At 44.3% G+C, this 15,053-nt stretch overlaps 1 protein-coding gene across 1 annotated transcript in view; it reads right to left on the bottom strand.

Moving 5' to 3' along the window:
* Positions 1-15,053, bottom strand: part of BICC1 (BicC family RNA binding protein 1) — a 279,880-nt gene that overhangs the window by 24,003 nt on the left and 240,824 nt on the right. Inside the window, exons 11-17 of the mRNA XM_043980401.1 lie at positions 14,307-14,468; positions 12,839-13,035; positions 12,539-12,671; positions 11,442-11,598; positions 8,435-8,600; positions 2,137-2,176; positions 1,306-1,460 (exon numbers count right to left, since the gene is read on the bottom strand). Of these exons, the coding sequence (XP_043836336.1) occupies positions 1,306-1,460; positions 2,137-2,176; positions 8,435-8,600; positions 11,442-11,598; positions 12,539-12,671; positions 12,839-13,035; positions 14,307-14,468 (1,010 nt within the window). The remainder of the gene's footprint in view (positions 1-1,305; positions 1,461-2,136; positions 2,177-8,434; positions 8,601-11,441; positions 11,599-12,538; positions 12,672-12,838; positions 13,036-14,306; positions 14,469-15,053) is intronic.

Here is a 15,053-nt window from a genome sequence, read left to right as displayed (position 1 = left end):
GCTAACAGTGGAACACATTGGGGCTAGAGTCATTCTTGAAGAGACTCTACGCTGTGCAAAGAGCTGGGGTGGGAGTGGAAAGGGGGAAGGGGTGGAATGTTTTCCTTTTATAACAGTCGACGAATCACGTCTCTGGGCCTCTGTTCCCTCATCTGTCAGATGAGGGGGCAGAACTAGATGTTTAAGGCCCCTCCCAGGAAGTCAACTTCACAATGAAACTATTTTAAGTGTTTATTTCAGAGTTACAGAATTTTGAAAGTAACTCAAATTATATTGCTATAAGTCCCTTGCATCACTACTGTAACCTAACCCTGAGAACAAAATGCACCAGAGCTTTCTTTCCAGGCCCTTCAAAATAGCTTCCTTTTTCTTCCACTGAAAGTTTTTGGAATTCAAAAGGAACACTGAAAAAGAACACATTTCTTCCAGTTTTACAGGAGCAAACTGGTCCGTTAGAGAGGAGGAAAAGCCCACCCCAAGCCTTCGTTAGCAGACAAATCATTGCACAATTGTCTTCAAAGCGTCCAGTAAACATTCCATTTCAACTGGTTGCTGATTTGTTTTCTCCTCTAAAATATAGGCTTGGACAACTTCCTTGTGTTTTCTCATAGGAGCCAACATCCAAAAGCTGGTTATCTCCGAACTGGCAGGCCCTTGCTTGTCGGTCCTGTGTAGCCCAATGGGGCATGGACCCATGGCCTTGGATCCCACCTCCCTGAGTCGGAAAGCCAGCTCTCTGCTTCAATATATGTGGCAGAGCCAACATCTGGGATCCATAAAACACTGGAGAGCTCTTCAAGATATTTCCTGCTGAGATCTGGCAGGTCCAAAGGCCCAGGACTGTTTGCTGTTTGCTCTTTGAAAAGTGGGTCTTCCTTCTCTATTTCTATCATTTCCCTCTGAGGTAGTTTTGTCAGAAGACAGAACCCCAGAAGGCAGGTCTTGTCTCCACAGTGGAGAGGATGACATAGCCATCCTTGTCTACCATCAGCCTCGTGGTTTGATTTACAGTGTGTGAGCATATGCACATGCACACACACACACACACACACACACACACACAACATACACACCCCAACAGTAAATGGTCCCTAGCGTTGAAAGCTGGGCATGGGTCACTAAAACCATTTCCATCTTATGACAATCTAGTTACAATCTAGAATCAGAGCCAATCCTCTCCCTTCTCCACCCCTTACCACCACCAAACAGATTAAAAATAAAGAGTGTGTGGCACTGAATGGAAGTCTATAGACTCCACATGTCATCTACAGAGCTGACGGTGGGGAAGCTGCCGTGTGTGTTTACCTCGTACGTGGTCCTCATGGTGGGCTTGTAGGAGACGTGATTGGCCCTCCTCAGCTCCTTGATGGTTTCGGCTGGCATGGACTTAGAGAATCCCAGGCCACTCCACGTGTTGGTTGGTGTCCTCACTTCTGTCACCACCGGCTTTTTCAGCATTGCTTTGGGGGTTGGGGGAGGAGGGCACACAGAGCAGACAACTAGGTTCCTGTGACTTATCTTCTCAAACGAGATTTTTGCAACTGAGTGTATAATCTTTCACAATAACAATAATGATAATGACTAGCATGTTAAAGTTTGCAAAGCGCTTTACAAATATCATCTCATTTGATCCTCACAATAACCCTGAGAGGTGGCTACTATTTTTATCCCCATCTTACAACTGAGGAAAATGAGGCAAAGAAGATCAAGTGACTTTTCCAGGGTGATGCAGTGTGTCTAAGGCCTCATTTGAACTCAGGTCTTCCAGACTCCAGGCCCAGAGCTCCATCCACTGAGCCACCCAGCTGTTTTTATGCATCACAAACCAGTTCAGAATAGGCCAGGATCATATGGGTCCCAAGTCAAAGAGCCAGGATTCAGACTCAGATCTCTGACTTTAAGATTCAGTACCCTTGCCACTGTACCAAACAGCCTTAATTTAAATGAATCCTTTACTAGGCCAATTCAGACTTCCTATAAGTTGGACTGATTTTTGTTTTGTTTTGTTTTTCTTTTCTTTAAGTACAGATAACCTTTTTGGTTAAGGGCAAAGTGAGTCAAACACAGGCAGTGGGAAATACGTTTATGGATCTACTGAAAAACAGGCATTTTGCAGGAGGCCAATGGACCACATACCTTTGGTTGCTAACAGCTTCTTCTGTTCATAGTCATATGCCTAAAAAATTAAACAAACAGAAAATGCTTTACTTCTTTCACCCCTATGGGTCACAGCAACACTCACGTTCTAAAAACAAAGCTTTTAACTCCAGCTCATGAATCCTCAAGGGGCAAGTGTTTAAACACAGTACAATAACACACTAGCGAGCCATCAGAAGTCCGATGCACCTAAATGGTAAACCAATCAATCAGCAAGCAACTATTAAATACCTAATATGTGCCAATCACTGTACTAGGAACTAGACAGAAAAACAAAACAGGCCTCCTCCCTTTAGAGCTCACATTCCGTTGGATCATTCAAACCATCTCATTAAAGCAGTAAGTAACTATCTAACTTTCCAAAGAGGTAACACCAAGTCAACTTGTCTGCTTTAATTTAGAAAAATATACTTATAATTAATATTTAACACACTAGGGAAAGCATACTCCAATTATCAATGACTCAAACAAGCAGCAGACTGAAATCTGGTTTGTGATCCCACATTTCTGAAATACTAAGATTCTACCCTGAAATTCCTGCACTCTTTCCCAGGAGTCAGCTGTTCGAAAAGGACCTCTCATTTAGAATAAATATGACCTGTCATGCCTATGGATTTGATGCCAAGGATTTGGGGAATCTTATCCAAAGAATGAACTTGATGCTGAGATCCTAGCGGGTTGTGTTTAAAAATAAGTTTGATTTCCATGGATTATATTTCATTCTGTAGCTACACCTGGAAAAGTCTCTCCTCCTCTCCCCAAGTTGAACCTTCTCTTGTAACAACAAAAACAACAACAACAAAACCAACAAAAGCGCCCAATTACCATAACCATGTTGGAAAAGGTCTATGAAATTTTTTCCTCATAGCCTTCCTACACACACACACACACACACACACACACACACACACACACACACACACCCACACACCCTTGCTGAGGGGAGATAGATGTGATTCATTTATCTGTTCTCTGGGACCATTATTGGTTTTTCGATTGCTCCAAGTAAGATTATTAAATCAAATTGCAATATTGCTTGAGTTCAACTTTCACTGACATTGGATGGTATTAAATAATCAGACCTTGAGTTCTATTTGCTGGCCAGCACTCCCAGAGTGCTTTCAAACCAGGTGCTTGGCAAATATTGACTAAAGGAATGACTTGGTCCAAATGTACCTGTCTCTCAAGTCTCTATCCCAGCAGTGTATTGTGGGAGAAAGGGGGTCTGAGGTGGGACCCTAGAGCTGCCACAGATGATCTCTGTCATTTTCTCTTGCTGGGCCTCAGTTCCCACTCTGTGGAAGGAGGATCTTGGACTCAATAACCTTGAATATTCCTGCAGGCTCTACATTTTTTATTCTTTACTCTATGAACTCTTGAAACACAAAATGTTAGAGATCAGTGGGACTTTGGCGAGAACAGCATTGTCACGATGGGTGGATGAGACATAGCACTTTGGTGGGGGGACAGGGCAATGGGGGTTAAGTGACTTGCCTAGGATCACACGGATAGTAAGTGTCGCGTGTCTGAGGCCAGATTTGAACTCAGGTCCTCCTGAATCCAGGGCCGGTGCTTTATCCACTGTGCCACCCAGTTGCCCCCAATATAGCACTTTTAAGGTTAACTGAATGCTTTACACGGACATTAACCTATCTGATCACTTGGTCCAGCCTCCTCACTTTGAAGATGAAGAAACAGAGACTCGTTGTTCATGATCATTCTGGACACAAATGGGTTTCCTAACGCACACTTGGAGGCTCTGTAGCCCGGGTGATTTCAGTCAAAGATCGTTCATCAGACGCTGCCCAGCATCTCAATCCCAGGCCAGGGCTGCCTCTGAGAGTGCTGGTGTGCTGTCAGCCAAGCTGAAGCACTCATGGAGAGCACTGGTTTATTACGCTAAAGTTGTCACTTTTGACTAAAATGAGATTTAGGATCACAGCCTCTCTCAGTCATAGGTGTTGACGGGGACAAGGGAAGAAGATTGGCATTCACATGTTGTAAAGCAATATGGTGAACAAGGCAGAGGACTAGAAGCTTTCTCTGATCTTCACAAACTCTTATAACTCCCCAAAATATAAATTCTGTGCTAGAGGTAAATGCAGCTGTCTCCATAGATCAAGTCACCAAGAAAGACAATGAAGAAACAATCTGATTAGATGACAGCAGTGAGGGCAAGCTCCAAATCTCTTACATGTACACTCAGCACTCCCTTTCCCACCATCCCCCACTTTCTGGCAGGATGGAACTCATACAGCAATATCCTGAGTCTACTACCAGACTCTCTGTTGGGACAACCTGTTGCTCACTTCACTCCACCTTTCTGTGACAACAGCAGAATTCAGCTCTGCCCAGAGAAGGTGAGGCATGGGAAAGTGAACACACTTGGCCTGAGATGACAGCACAGCAGCAGTCCTCAGCCAGAGGTAACTGGGGAAGTATACCAGCATGTGAGGGGGCTGCATAAAGCTTGAAGAAAAAGAGTCTGGCATCTAGTGGGGGCCAGTTCTGTCCCCTCAGAAGTCACTTGGGGAAGGGACTGAGGCTGGTGAAAAGTCAATTCCCCAGCAAAGGAGAAGGCTAAGATAGCATTTATGTCAAATGCTGGGGAAATCTGGCATCAAAGAGGAAGGAGTCAGAAAGTGAACAATAAGGGAATAAAAGGAAAAGAGATTTAAATGTCCAAAAATCTCCAGAGGGAAAAAAATCAGTCCAAAATCTTGAGTACTGGCACATAAATCAATATGATAGATAGTAAAATAGAAGGAAAGATGAACTCTGGGACATCTAAGTGAGTAAATATTGCTGAGACAAAAGAAACTGAATCAACATTTGATGAGGCAAAGAACCCTGTGGATTCCCAAGGAGAGCATGGTGCCACAGTTAGATATTTCCAATAGTTCAAGAGAGAGAAAAATGGTGAGAATGAAATTAATGACCTGCACAGTACACCAAATTGGCAGAAAAGAAAAACTTGAATCCACAATGGCAAACCTTACCAATAAACAAAAGAGGGAACAAATACAAAGTGAAAAATAATTTAAACAAAGAAGAGCAAAAAAGCAATAACATTAAAAGATCACATGATCTCTAAACAAGAAAAATATTGTGTTCTTAAAACAGGATAAAGATAAAATTTAAGGATCACAGTTATCTCAGAACAAACGTCAAAATACCCTGAATAGCATAAGGCAAGAAATAATACAGTAAAACTGTTCAGAATTTCTAAAAAATATAAAACAAAATGCTAACCAAAAGAATCCAATGATTGCCTCAAAAAAATCCTATGCAGTAAATTCCAAGATGGCAATGGTTAATTGTAACAATTTCCAATGACAAATAATAAATTCTGCAAGGTACCACAAAAAAAGACTTTGAAATATAAAGGAAAAGCTATATGAATAACTCCAGACTACTCTGTACCCACTAGAAACTGCAGAAGGGAATGTAATGATATGTTCCAAAGAGCAAGGGAGTTCAAGATGCGACCCAAGATGTGAGCCTATATTGTTGATTTTGAGAAACAGACATTCAATAAGAGAATCATTTAAAGTATTCCTCCAGAGTTGTTGTGAGGACCAAATGAGATAACATTTGTGAAGCTCTTAGCAAATCTTAAAGCACTATACAAATGTCAGCAGTGATAATGATGGTACAAAAGTCCACAAATAACCCCTAAATATTCATTTTTAGCAACATTCCACCTCCTCTAATTTTTAAACAAATTAGCAATAAGGAGAGGTGGCATTTAATGGTGAATAGAAATCTAGTCTCAAAACTCAGCGTTCAAATACTTCCTCTGACACATGCTGGCTGTGTGACCCTGGACAACTCTCACTCTCAGTATCCCAGGGAATCCTCTGAGATTCCAAATTTTAAAGCCAACTTTCACTGGTGGAGGGAATTTTCTAATAAGGAGTTTCTTGTACCAATGCAATCCTGGGAGAGGTCCAAATAGTGCTCATTATGACCTAACCTTTATATGAAGCAGCCTGCTCAAACTACATTATTTCATTTGAGGCAGCTGGGTGGTACCGCAGATAGAGAACACCTGCCTCCCGAGGTTATTGTGAGAATCAGCTGAGAGGTCTGTCCCGTGCTTAGCCCAGAGCCTGGGACATGATCCTGATGACTGCCCTGTGAGGTGTACACAACAGGGATTAGCATCCTCAGTTTTCATATTATTAGATAATAGAGCCAGAGGTCATCTCATCCAGCCCTGTCATTTTACAAACAAGGGAAGATTCAGAAGCTAGGCTCAGAGAGCCTACGTGGAGGGCCTTACACATCTCCACAGAACCAGCACATGTCAGGTGTAGGAATGAAGCCCAGGTGTCTCCTGGCTCAGAGCCCAGCTCTCTGTACATCATAACAAGCTGAGAAAATGTTCTACTGGGCATTCCTCCAAACTCCCCTTTTTCTACCCAGTCACTGACAAAGATGGTGCGGACAAGACAGTGTAAGGAATAGCAAAGAGTCTAGATGTCCATGACTGAGTAATTAACTCCCATTACCCCCCACCCCCGACCTTTGGCTTGAATGGTACAGGGAACTACCAGTGAGAACACCCCCCATCAATGCATGTTGGCACCTTCTTTGCAACAGAAAGCCTCCTGGGAAATGGAAAGGAAGTGTCTTGCTCCAGTCACAGAGGTAGGCTGTGTATGAGGCAGGGCTTGAACCTGGGTCTTCCCGACTGCCAGACCAGCTCTCTCTGTTGTGCCACATTGCTGCTGTTCCCGTCCCCCATGTATCGGACAGTGACTCCCTAGGAAGATAACACCCACTGGTGCTTGATGTCTCATCCCCCATGGTCACTGATGACTGGTAAGAGCTTTCCTCTCAGTGACTGCAAGGGATGGAGATGGTTACTGGACTGATGGTACCTCTGACAAATAAAAACCCTTCCTTAGGAAATGGTCACTGGGCCAAAGGAAACATGGAAATCTTTTTGCTGCACTTTACTGACTTATTTTATCAAAAAGTGAACCAAAAAGAGACGGAAGGTTATGAAGATTTGCCATAGTCCAAGAAATAAAAAATAACAAATACAGCAAAGAAGTTGGCTTAGATCATAAGGTTGACACTGAAGTTAGAAAGGATTTATCCTCTTAACTGCAGACAAATTCACACACACACACACACACACACACACAGAGCCCAACTTCACCTTTTCTGACATTTACAAATTGTAATTTGTCTTTTCCAACAACCAAAAGCAAAGCATGCAACAAAAGCCATGAGTAGCACTTTATGCATGGATAAACACAAGTTAATGATGGTCTTATGACTCCTAGACAAAATGTCATCACTAATACGCAAAGTGGCATTTAATTCTAAAGGTAAATTTTACTGACAAGTAAACAATTTAAGAACTCAGTTCTTGTGAATCGGTATAAGTACTTTTTCCTCTAGTGAGTGTTGAGATCTTTTTTAAAACAAGTTCTGATGGTAAAGTCTACATAGGCAGAGACCACACGTATTCTTGTTTCAGTCTAAATGTGTCTAGGAGTACACTGTAAGTTCTCAATAAATACTTTTTGGGGAACTACTTAATTTTGGAGTTAAATAAGTACATTTGTAAATATACACATAATATAAATATAAATGTAATTTAAGGAAACTTGGCCAATTGGGGCCTCATTCCCTGAATATGCCTAGTCTGCTCTGCCTACTTCCAGGCCATTTAAATGAGGCTGGAGAGCCTGCTTCTGGAAATGCAAAAAGATAGCTAATAGAGGGCTCCTACTCTAGGATTCAGAGCACACACAGTTAATTCTGACTCTTTCCTATCTGCTTAACTCATAAAGAGGAGTCTTTTGGGTTGGCTACTGGACCAGAACTTGGAGGCAAACAAAAGACTAGGCCTGAAGTCATTCATTGCCTCATTGCTTCCTGGCTAGTTTGAATGAGGAAGAAATGCTGTAAGTTGCCTGGTGAGGAGAGGCCTATTAGCCTCTCTTGTCAGACCATCACATGGCCCATGAATACAAGCCTCTACTCTTTGCCATTCAGGGTCTGTTCTTTTCCACTCTTAAGGGAAGGATACCCTTGTGACTTTCCAAAGATTGGAAGAGCATCCTGGATCTAGCATCCATGCCAATCAAGCCAACCTCAGCACAGCCCCTTACTACCACTGGTAATGTACCTTTTATCACCATACCTATTACTGTCACTTTGAATAGGAGTAAAGAAGTCCCACCATTGAGAGACCCCTCCATGTGGCTAACGGGACAGTCTCACATTGTATAGTTCTACCATATGCAGCAGTACCTACCTGCATGTTGACATATGAGGATCGCGGAGGGAGGCGCACTCTTTCCGAATTCTGCTGGGCTGCCGCTGCCCTCTCGGCCGCTCGTTCACTCCCTGGAGCCTTTTTGTCGGCCAAAGGACTTTCTGAAGCACTCATCTCTGGATCCGAGAGCAATCGTTCTGTGGTGCTAAGGAAGAAAGCTTGAAGGTTAGCCTCCACCCTCCACCACAAACCCGAGGTCTCCATTTTTATGGTCCAAGTAAGTGTCAGTGGTCTCCCCCCCATTCACCTCTAGCTACACTGCTTTGGGACTTCTCTCTCCATCATCCCTTCCTTCTCCAAGAAACTCATCATTGAGCAATCTCATTATCCAGCAAGACCAAATCTGCTTCAGTACCCTCTGATTGGACCCTCTGGCTGGAGAACAGGGTCATGGGCTCCATGGCCTCTATTTAAAGAAAGGCCTCAGCACAACCTTCTCTCCCTTCACCACCAGCTGCTTTTGAAATTCTTTGGCCTTTCTCATCATGCCCCCATAGCCAGATACCTTCTCCCCGACCCCATCATTCCACACACCCTTCCTCCCTTAAGACTGTAAGCTCCCTGTGGGGAGGGACTGTCTGTTCTGATTTGTACCCCCAGTGCTTAGCACAGTGCCTGGTATGCATTATTGATTTTAGGCCTAGTTAACCTGAGAGGCAGCAGGGTTTATGGGGGAGGGAGAGAGATGCTCTTCAGTATCTATAAGACTCTAAGAAATCTGCAGGATGATATGAACATATTTTAAGACAGAGGCTCACAGGATTCTAGGCCTGGAAGGTACTCTCAGTGGTCATCTTGGTGAACTTCCTTATGTCCACAGAAGAAGACAGACCATGCACTAGTCAAATCTGCTTCCCATACAAGCCAAGGATAGAATTCAAAAGAATCAGGCAGTCAATATCCACCTGCCCTCTGAATTCCACCTCTGATGCACAAAGGCCAGCCAAGCCGAAGCAACACCCTGAGGGAGTGATAGAAGGCTCAGTGTTCAAGGCAAGTCAGCATCACCACCTCTTTGGCCGCCATCTACCCCCAGACCAAGATGGAGTGGGTAAGAGCACTGGACTTGGAGCCAAAAAGACCTGAGTTCAAATCTCACTTTAGACACTTGCTAGCTATGTGACCCTGTGCAAATCACCTAACTTCTGTCAGCCTCAGACTCCTCATATGTAAAAGGGGCTAAAAATAAGTTACCTCAGAGGCAGCTAGGTGGTGCAGTGGATAGAGCACCGCCTCTGGATTCAGGAGCACCTGAGTTCAAATCCCGCCTCAGACTCTTGACACTTACTAGCTGTGGGACCCTGGGCAAGTCACTTAACCCCAACTGTTTCACCAATAAATCAATCAATAAGTATTTAGATAGACAGATAGATAGATAGATAGTTAAACAAATACAAAATAAAAATAAGTTACCTCAAAGGATCTTTGTAAGGATCAAATGACGTGATATATGTATAGAACTGTGCAAACTTTAAGCACTACATAAATGCTAAATATTGTTATAGCTATGGACTATAAATGGGCTACTCTGGGAGAGGTGGATTTCCCCTCACTTGAGGTCTTCAAGTACAGGTTGGATAACCAAGTATAGGTTGCCTTGTAGACAGTGTTCTGGTTTAGGGACAAAGAGGTTGGATTTAATGGCTCTTGGAGTTCTCTGAGACATGCACACCTATGTGTGTGACAGACACAATGTGGGACACATACAATATAGTGGAGACCATTCTAGAGCAAGGAAGTTCTTGAGGATGGAGTTTGGGGGGAAACCTTTTCTCACAGATTGGGACCCTCAGCTGATGGCTGTCAAGGAAGGAAATGCAGACAAAATTAAAGTGGGAAAATACTAAGTGATGAAGATTAAGGGACAGCCATGATTACAACAAACAAGATGATTATGGAAGATGAACAGAGGGTCAATTGTAGATTAGTGACATTTTCATAGCCTGGCAGGTGTCTAAAAGTGCTTTAGAAAACTATGACATTAACTCAAAAGCCCAAACTGAAGGTCTAGGGATGGAAGGGAGAGAAGGGAAAGAGGAAGAGAGGAAATGGGAGTAGAGGGGAACATGGAAAGAGAAGAGAGAAGATAGAGAGAAGACATAGGAGGGAGACAGAAGGGAAGGAAAGAGAGAAAAGTATGGAAGGACAGATAAGAGAAGGGAAAGGGAAGGGGGGAGAAAGAGAGAAGGGAAAGACAGGCAGCCCAGAGATAGAGCTACAATAGCCAAGCCTATAGATGGGGGCACCACAAGTTTCCTAAATCTGAGATGCACCACACAACTGTTCCCAGCAAAGGCAAAGAATTGACTCATTAAAGACTGCAGAGTTGGGATTTGAAGCCAGTTCCTCTCATTTTCCCAGGTGGAACTGAAGGATAATAGGGGACAATAAGCATGACGAGAGGGAAACTGGCCCAAATCAGCCATGAAAACGATTAGCCATCTTCCTGGGTAAGGACCCTATCTCAGCAATGATTCAGCAAGTTCTAAGAGAACTAGGCTTGGAGACACAAGAACTTGATTTCTAGATTCATGACCTTGAGCAAAACATAGAGACCTTAAGTCTTAGAACTGGGAGGATCACAGATTTGGATATGGAAGGGAATTGGGGAGTCAGTGAGGTCAACTCCCTCATTTTATACAAGAGGCATATGAAGTCCAGCAAAGGGGGAGTGATTTGCCAAAGGTCAAACAGAGTAGATAAGAGATCTTGAGGCTCAATGTTCTCAATTACACAGGGGAGAACCAAGGCCAAATCAGGGAAGTTTCTCGTCTGGAAGCACACAGGAGGTAGGTGGTACAGCTAGAGTTCCAAGTCAATTACCCTCCTTTACCTTTCAAAGATTTAGTTCCCCCCTGTGTAAGATGTAGAAGGTATGACTACTTAGAGGATCATTTGGAGGAAAGTGCTTCCCAAACCTAAAGGCGCCATATAAAAGGAAATGATACTAGAATCCCTAAGAAGCAGGTCAGAGGCCAATACCTACTGTAAATGAGAGTTCTTTGTGCCTTGCAGTAATTCTACTGTCTGCCTCTTGGAGCAGGACACCTTGGAAGAAGTCATCATCTGCTTGAGCTCAGTGGCACTGGCTGAATGAGAAGGACTTCGAGGCATACCCACTTCCACAAAAGCATCATTGCAACCTGTGGAATAGAGGAAGACCAAATGAAAATCAAAGTAGCTGCCATCTTGGTATGGTATAGGCATAAAACTGGCTGCCATAGACTGGCATCTAGCACTCTGGGGACAGTATTAGCCAAAAGGACTTGTAACAACATTCTGTTTATAAGAGACTGGGCAGAGACTTCTTTAACCAACAGGCCCTTTTAAAGCACCCACATTGTACCAAGAACTGCATTAAGCCCTAGAGATACAAAGACAAAAGTGAAACAGTTCTTGAACTCAAGTTGCTTACAGTCAACCTGGGGAGAAAAACATCCACATCCAGGTATCTACAAAAGAGATACAAGTGACTCAGTTAGAAAGATTATAGCTCCACAGTTCAAAGCCCTACTGACTGTGGGAATGCTGGAAGTCTCCACTCAGAGTACGAAAGGCTATCCTTTCTAAGACATTAATTCAGGTGTAAAAAAACCTTCTGCAAACATGTATGTCTGCAAGGATTAGCAGGTGGGGATATAGCTGTGTACCCACCACCACCACAGAAATCTGGAGAATGTGTGTTAAGTTATCCTATGTTTTACACATTATCGATGATTAAATTCCATCCAATATCATAGCTTCAGCTAGGAAGGTCCTTAGAGATCTTAGTCCAAATCCCTAATTTTACAATATGGAAATCGAGGCACAGAGAGATCAGGTGATCTGGCCAGGTAGGAAGCAGCATAGCAAGACTAGGGATCCAAGTCCAGCACTTGGTAACAACCCCATGCTGCCATAATGAATACCACCATGGGAATTATTTGATTTAATGATATCTTCCTTCATGGTGTTTTCTTTCAACATGCCACAGACATGACAAAGCCGAGTCACCTGGGAATGGCACCTGGGCCTTCCTCTGAGTGGCCCAAGAACAGGAGCCACTCCCAAAGCAGTGAGGGCAGGGGTGGTGAGGGGCCCTACCTTCCGGGGCACCGGACTTGGATGACACTTGATCGGAGGCGCTCGTCTGGCGTGACGGGTCCCCGTGATTTCCAGTCAGCACTTTTTCTCCAAGGGATGAGGTCGATATTGCACCATATTTTATCTTTGAAGACTGAAGCAGTGATGAGAGAAAGTTAGAGCCTCAGTTTCACTGAGACGCTCACAAATTTCATGTGAAAAAAGATTCTTTCTCATGAAGGCTAAAAAACAGACCTGAGTCAGAGCTTTGCCAGATACAAGGGACTGAAGCCCAGAGCATGTGCTGCCCACTGAGCTTACCTGCACATGTCCGTTCAGAGCCGGAGAACCTTGGGGGCCATCGGGCTGCATGCCGTTGACATGGACTTCTACAGGAGTCAAGCCAGGAGGGGGAGATGGAGTTGTCTGGCTATAGTTGGGCACGCCAGACAACAAGATACTGGTCAACGTGGCCTGGGCCGTGGAGGGAATCATGAGGTGCGGGAGAGGTGGAAAACCTACAGTGGGGAAAACCAGAGCGAAAGAGAGAGCATGCATCAACACAGGGACCCTGATGAAGGAAGGAGAGCAGCCCCCTCATCACTTCACACTCCAAGGAGCAATCGCTTTACCTTTATCCCCCAGGGCTCAGAGAGAAGTCCAAGCACATCTTAGAGTCACAGGCCTTAAGAGCTTGGAAGGACCGGTGGCGCAATCTGGTCCAAACTCCTTTAAAAGGCACATTTGGAGGAGGAATGTGGTTGTTCCTTGGCCCTGGTGCCTAATAAATGCTTGCTTCTACAACCCAGGCTCCCTCACCCCCGCATGTCCGTCTGCTTGCTATGCTGCTAATGGGGCAGAAATGCTACTTATCCACTGGACCAACATTTGGGCAGACTGTGGGAGCCTTCAGGTTGGCAAAGAAAGAGACTGGACTTTGAGAAAGAGAATTTAGTGTGAAATGGAGAAAAGAGCATTGCTCCGAAGGCAGAGGCGGGTTGGAATCCCACCCCAGCTCCTCAAGCTCTGGTGACCTTGGGCAAGTGCCTTCACTGATCTGGGCCCCAGACTGTTCATCGAGGAATAACTTTCACCTCTTTGTATTCCCAGTGCTCAGCATGATGCCTGGCACATAGCGATATCAGTCACCATCATCATCACCACCACCATCGTCGTCACGGACCATCATCATCATGTCAACAACAATAACTTCTATTTATATTGCACCTACTATGTGCCAGGCACCGTGATAAGAGTTTTACAAATATTATCTCCTTTGATAATACAGTGGGTGCTTAATAAATGCTTATTGGCTGACTGACTGATGAGGTTGGAATAGAGTTCCTTCCATCTTTAGATTCATATCCCCCAAAGATCCTTTAAGCAGACTTTTTAAAAATATATGGTCAGGGGGGCAGCTAGGTGGCGCAGTGGATAGAGCATCGGCCCTGGATTCAGGAGGACCAGAGTTCAAATCCGCCCTCAGACACTTGACACTTACTAGCTGTGTGACCCTGGGCAAGTCACTTAACCCCCATTGCCTCTCAAAAAAAAAAATATATGGTCAGATATGTCCCCTGCCTGTCTACTACTTTGCTTTAATGACACTGTAAAGATTCTATTCTATCCAAATCAACCCAACAAAATGGCTCTCATGGTGCTGGGCAATACAAGAACCCAAAATGAAAACCAGAGCCTGCCCCCAAGGAGTTTACAATATACCAGAGAAATGCCTCCTATAATCTCCTTAGGTCCCCACCGCCTTCCTCTACGTTCCCAGCATACTAACCTGTGGCACTTGACGTGTTGGCCAGTGGAGGAGCCCAGAGCGTGGGGCTGGGAGCACCAGAACTCGGACTCTGCAGGGGACTGACAGAGCTGTTGAGAGCATTCAGGAGGGAGCTGGGAGTTGTCGAGGTGTTTACAGATAAGGCAGTCGGACCAAGAAGACCTGAGAGGCACAAATGTGGGACGTCAGCTTGAGTGATGGGTCTGGATTTTACTGCAAAGAGGTTCCTAGTGTTGCTGCTTTGAATGTACATTATAAGAGGAGCCTTTCTTGAAATATGTAGGGCATCCCCAAAATCTAAACTCTATGAAAACTTCAGGCAGCACTAAGAATTCTGGGACACCCTGTACACTATACCGAGGAAATTCTTCCAGTGGAGTCGTCCCCTGATGTGTTGTTGAGTTGTAGAGGTGACCCTGGGTCTTCAGGGTCTCTGCTAACAAAGTACAAGCCCAGGAACAAACTGTGGTCCAAGGACTGACCTAGCAATATGTAGAAAGGCTGGTCACCAAGTGATGGAAATGTAGGAACTGTCACAACTCACATGACTAAGAGGGCATGGAGAAGTTACATACATGATAATATCTGACTAGGCTATGTTGCAGTCCCTATGTGAGGCAGGCTTGGCCACAGCCAATTTATTTCATCTATAAACCATCCCCCAGGAGAATCCAACTTCCTTGAGGATAGAAACCACTTTGGGTTTGTTTTTTTTTACTTTTTATCCCTACACTACTATGTGCTCAG

This window comes from Dromiciops gliroides, chromosome 2 (genome assembly GCF_019393635.1).
Source record: "Dromiciops gliroides isolate mDroGli1 chromosome 2, mDroGli1.pri, whole genome shotgun sequence".
Lineage (NCBI taxonomy): Eukaryota > Metazoa > Chordata > Mammalia > Microbiotheria > Microbiotheriidae > Dromiciops > Dromiciops gliroides.
The sequence above is the reverse complement of the archived record's forward strand: the minus strand, read 5'-3'. Positions and strand labels throughout refer to the sequence as shown.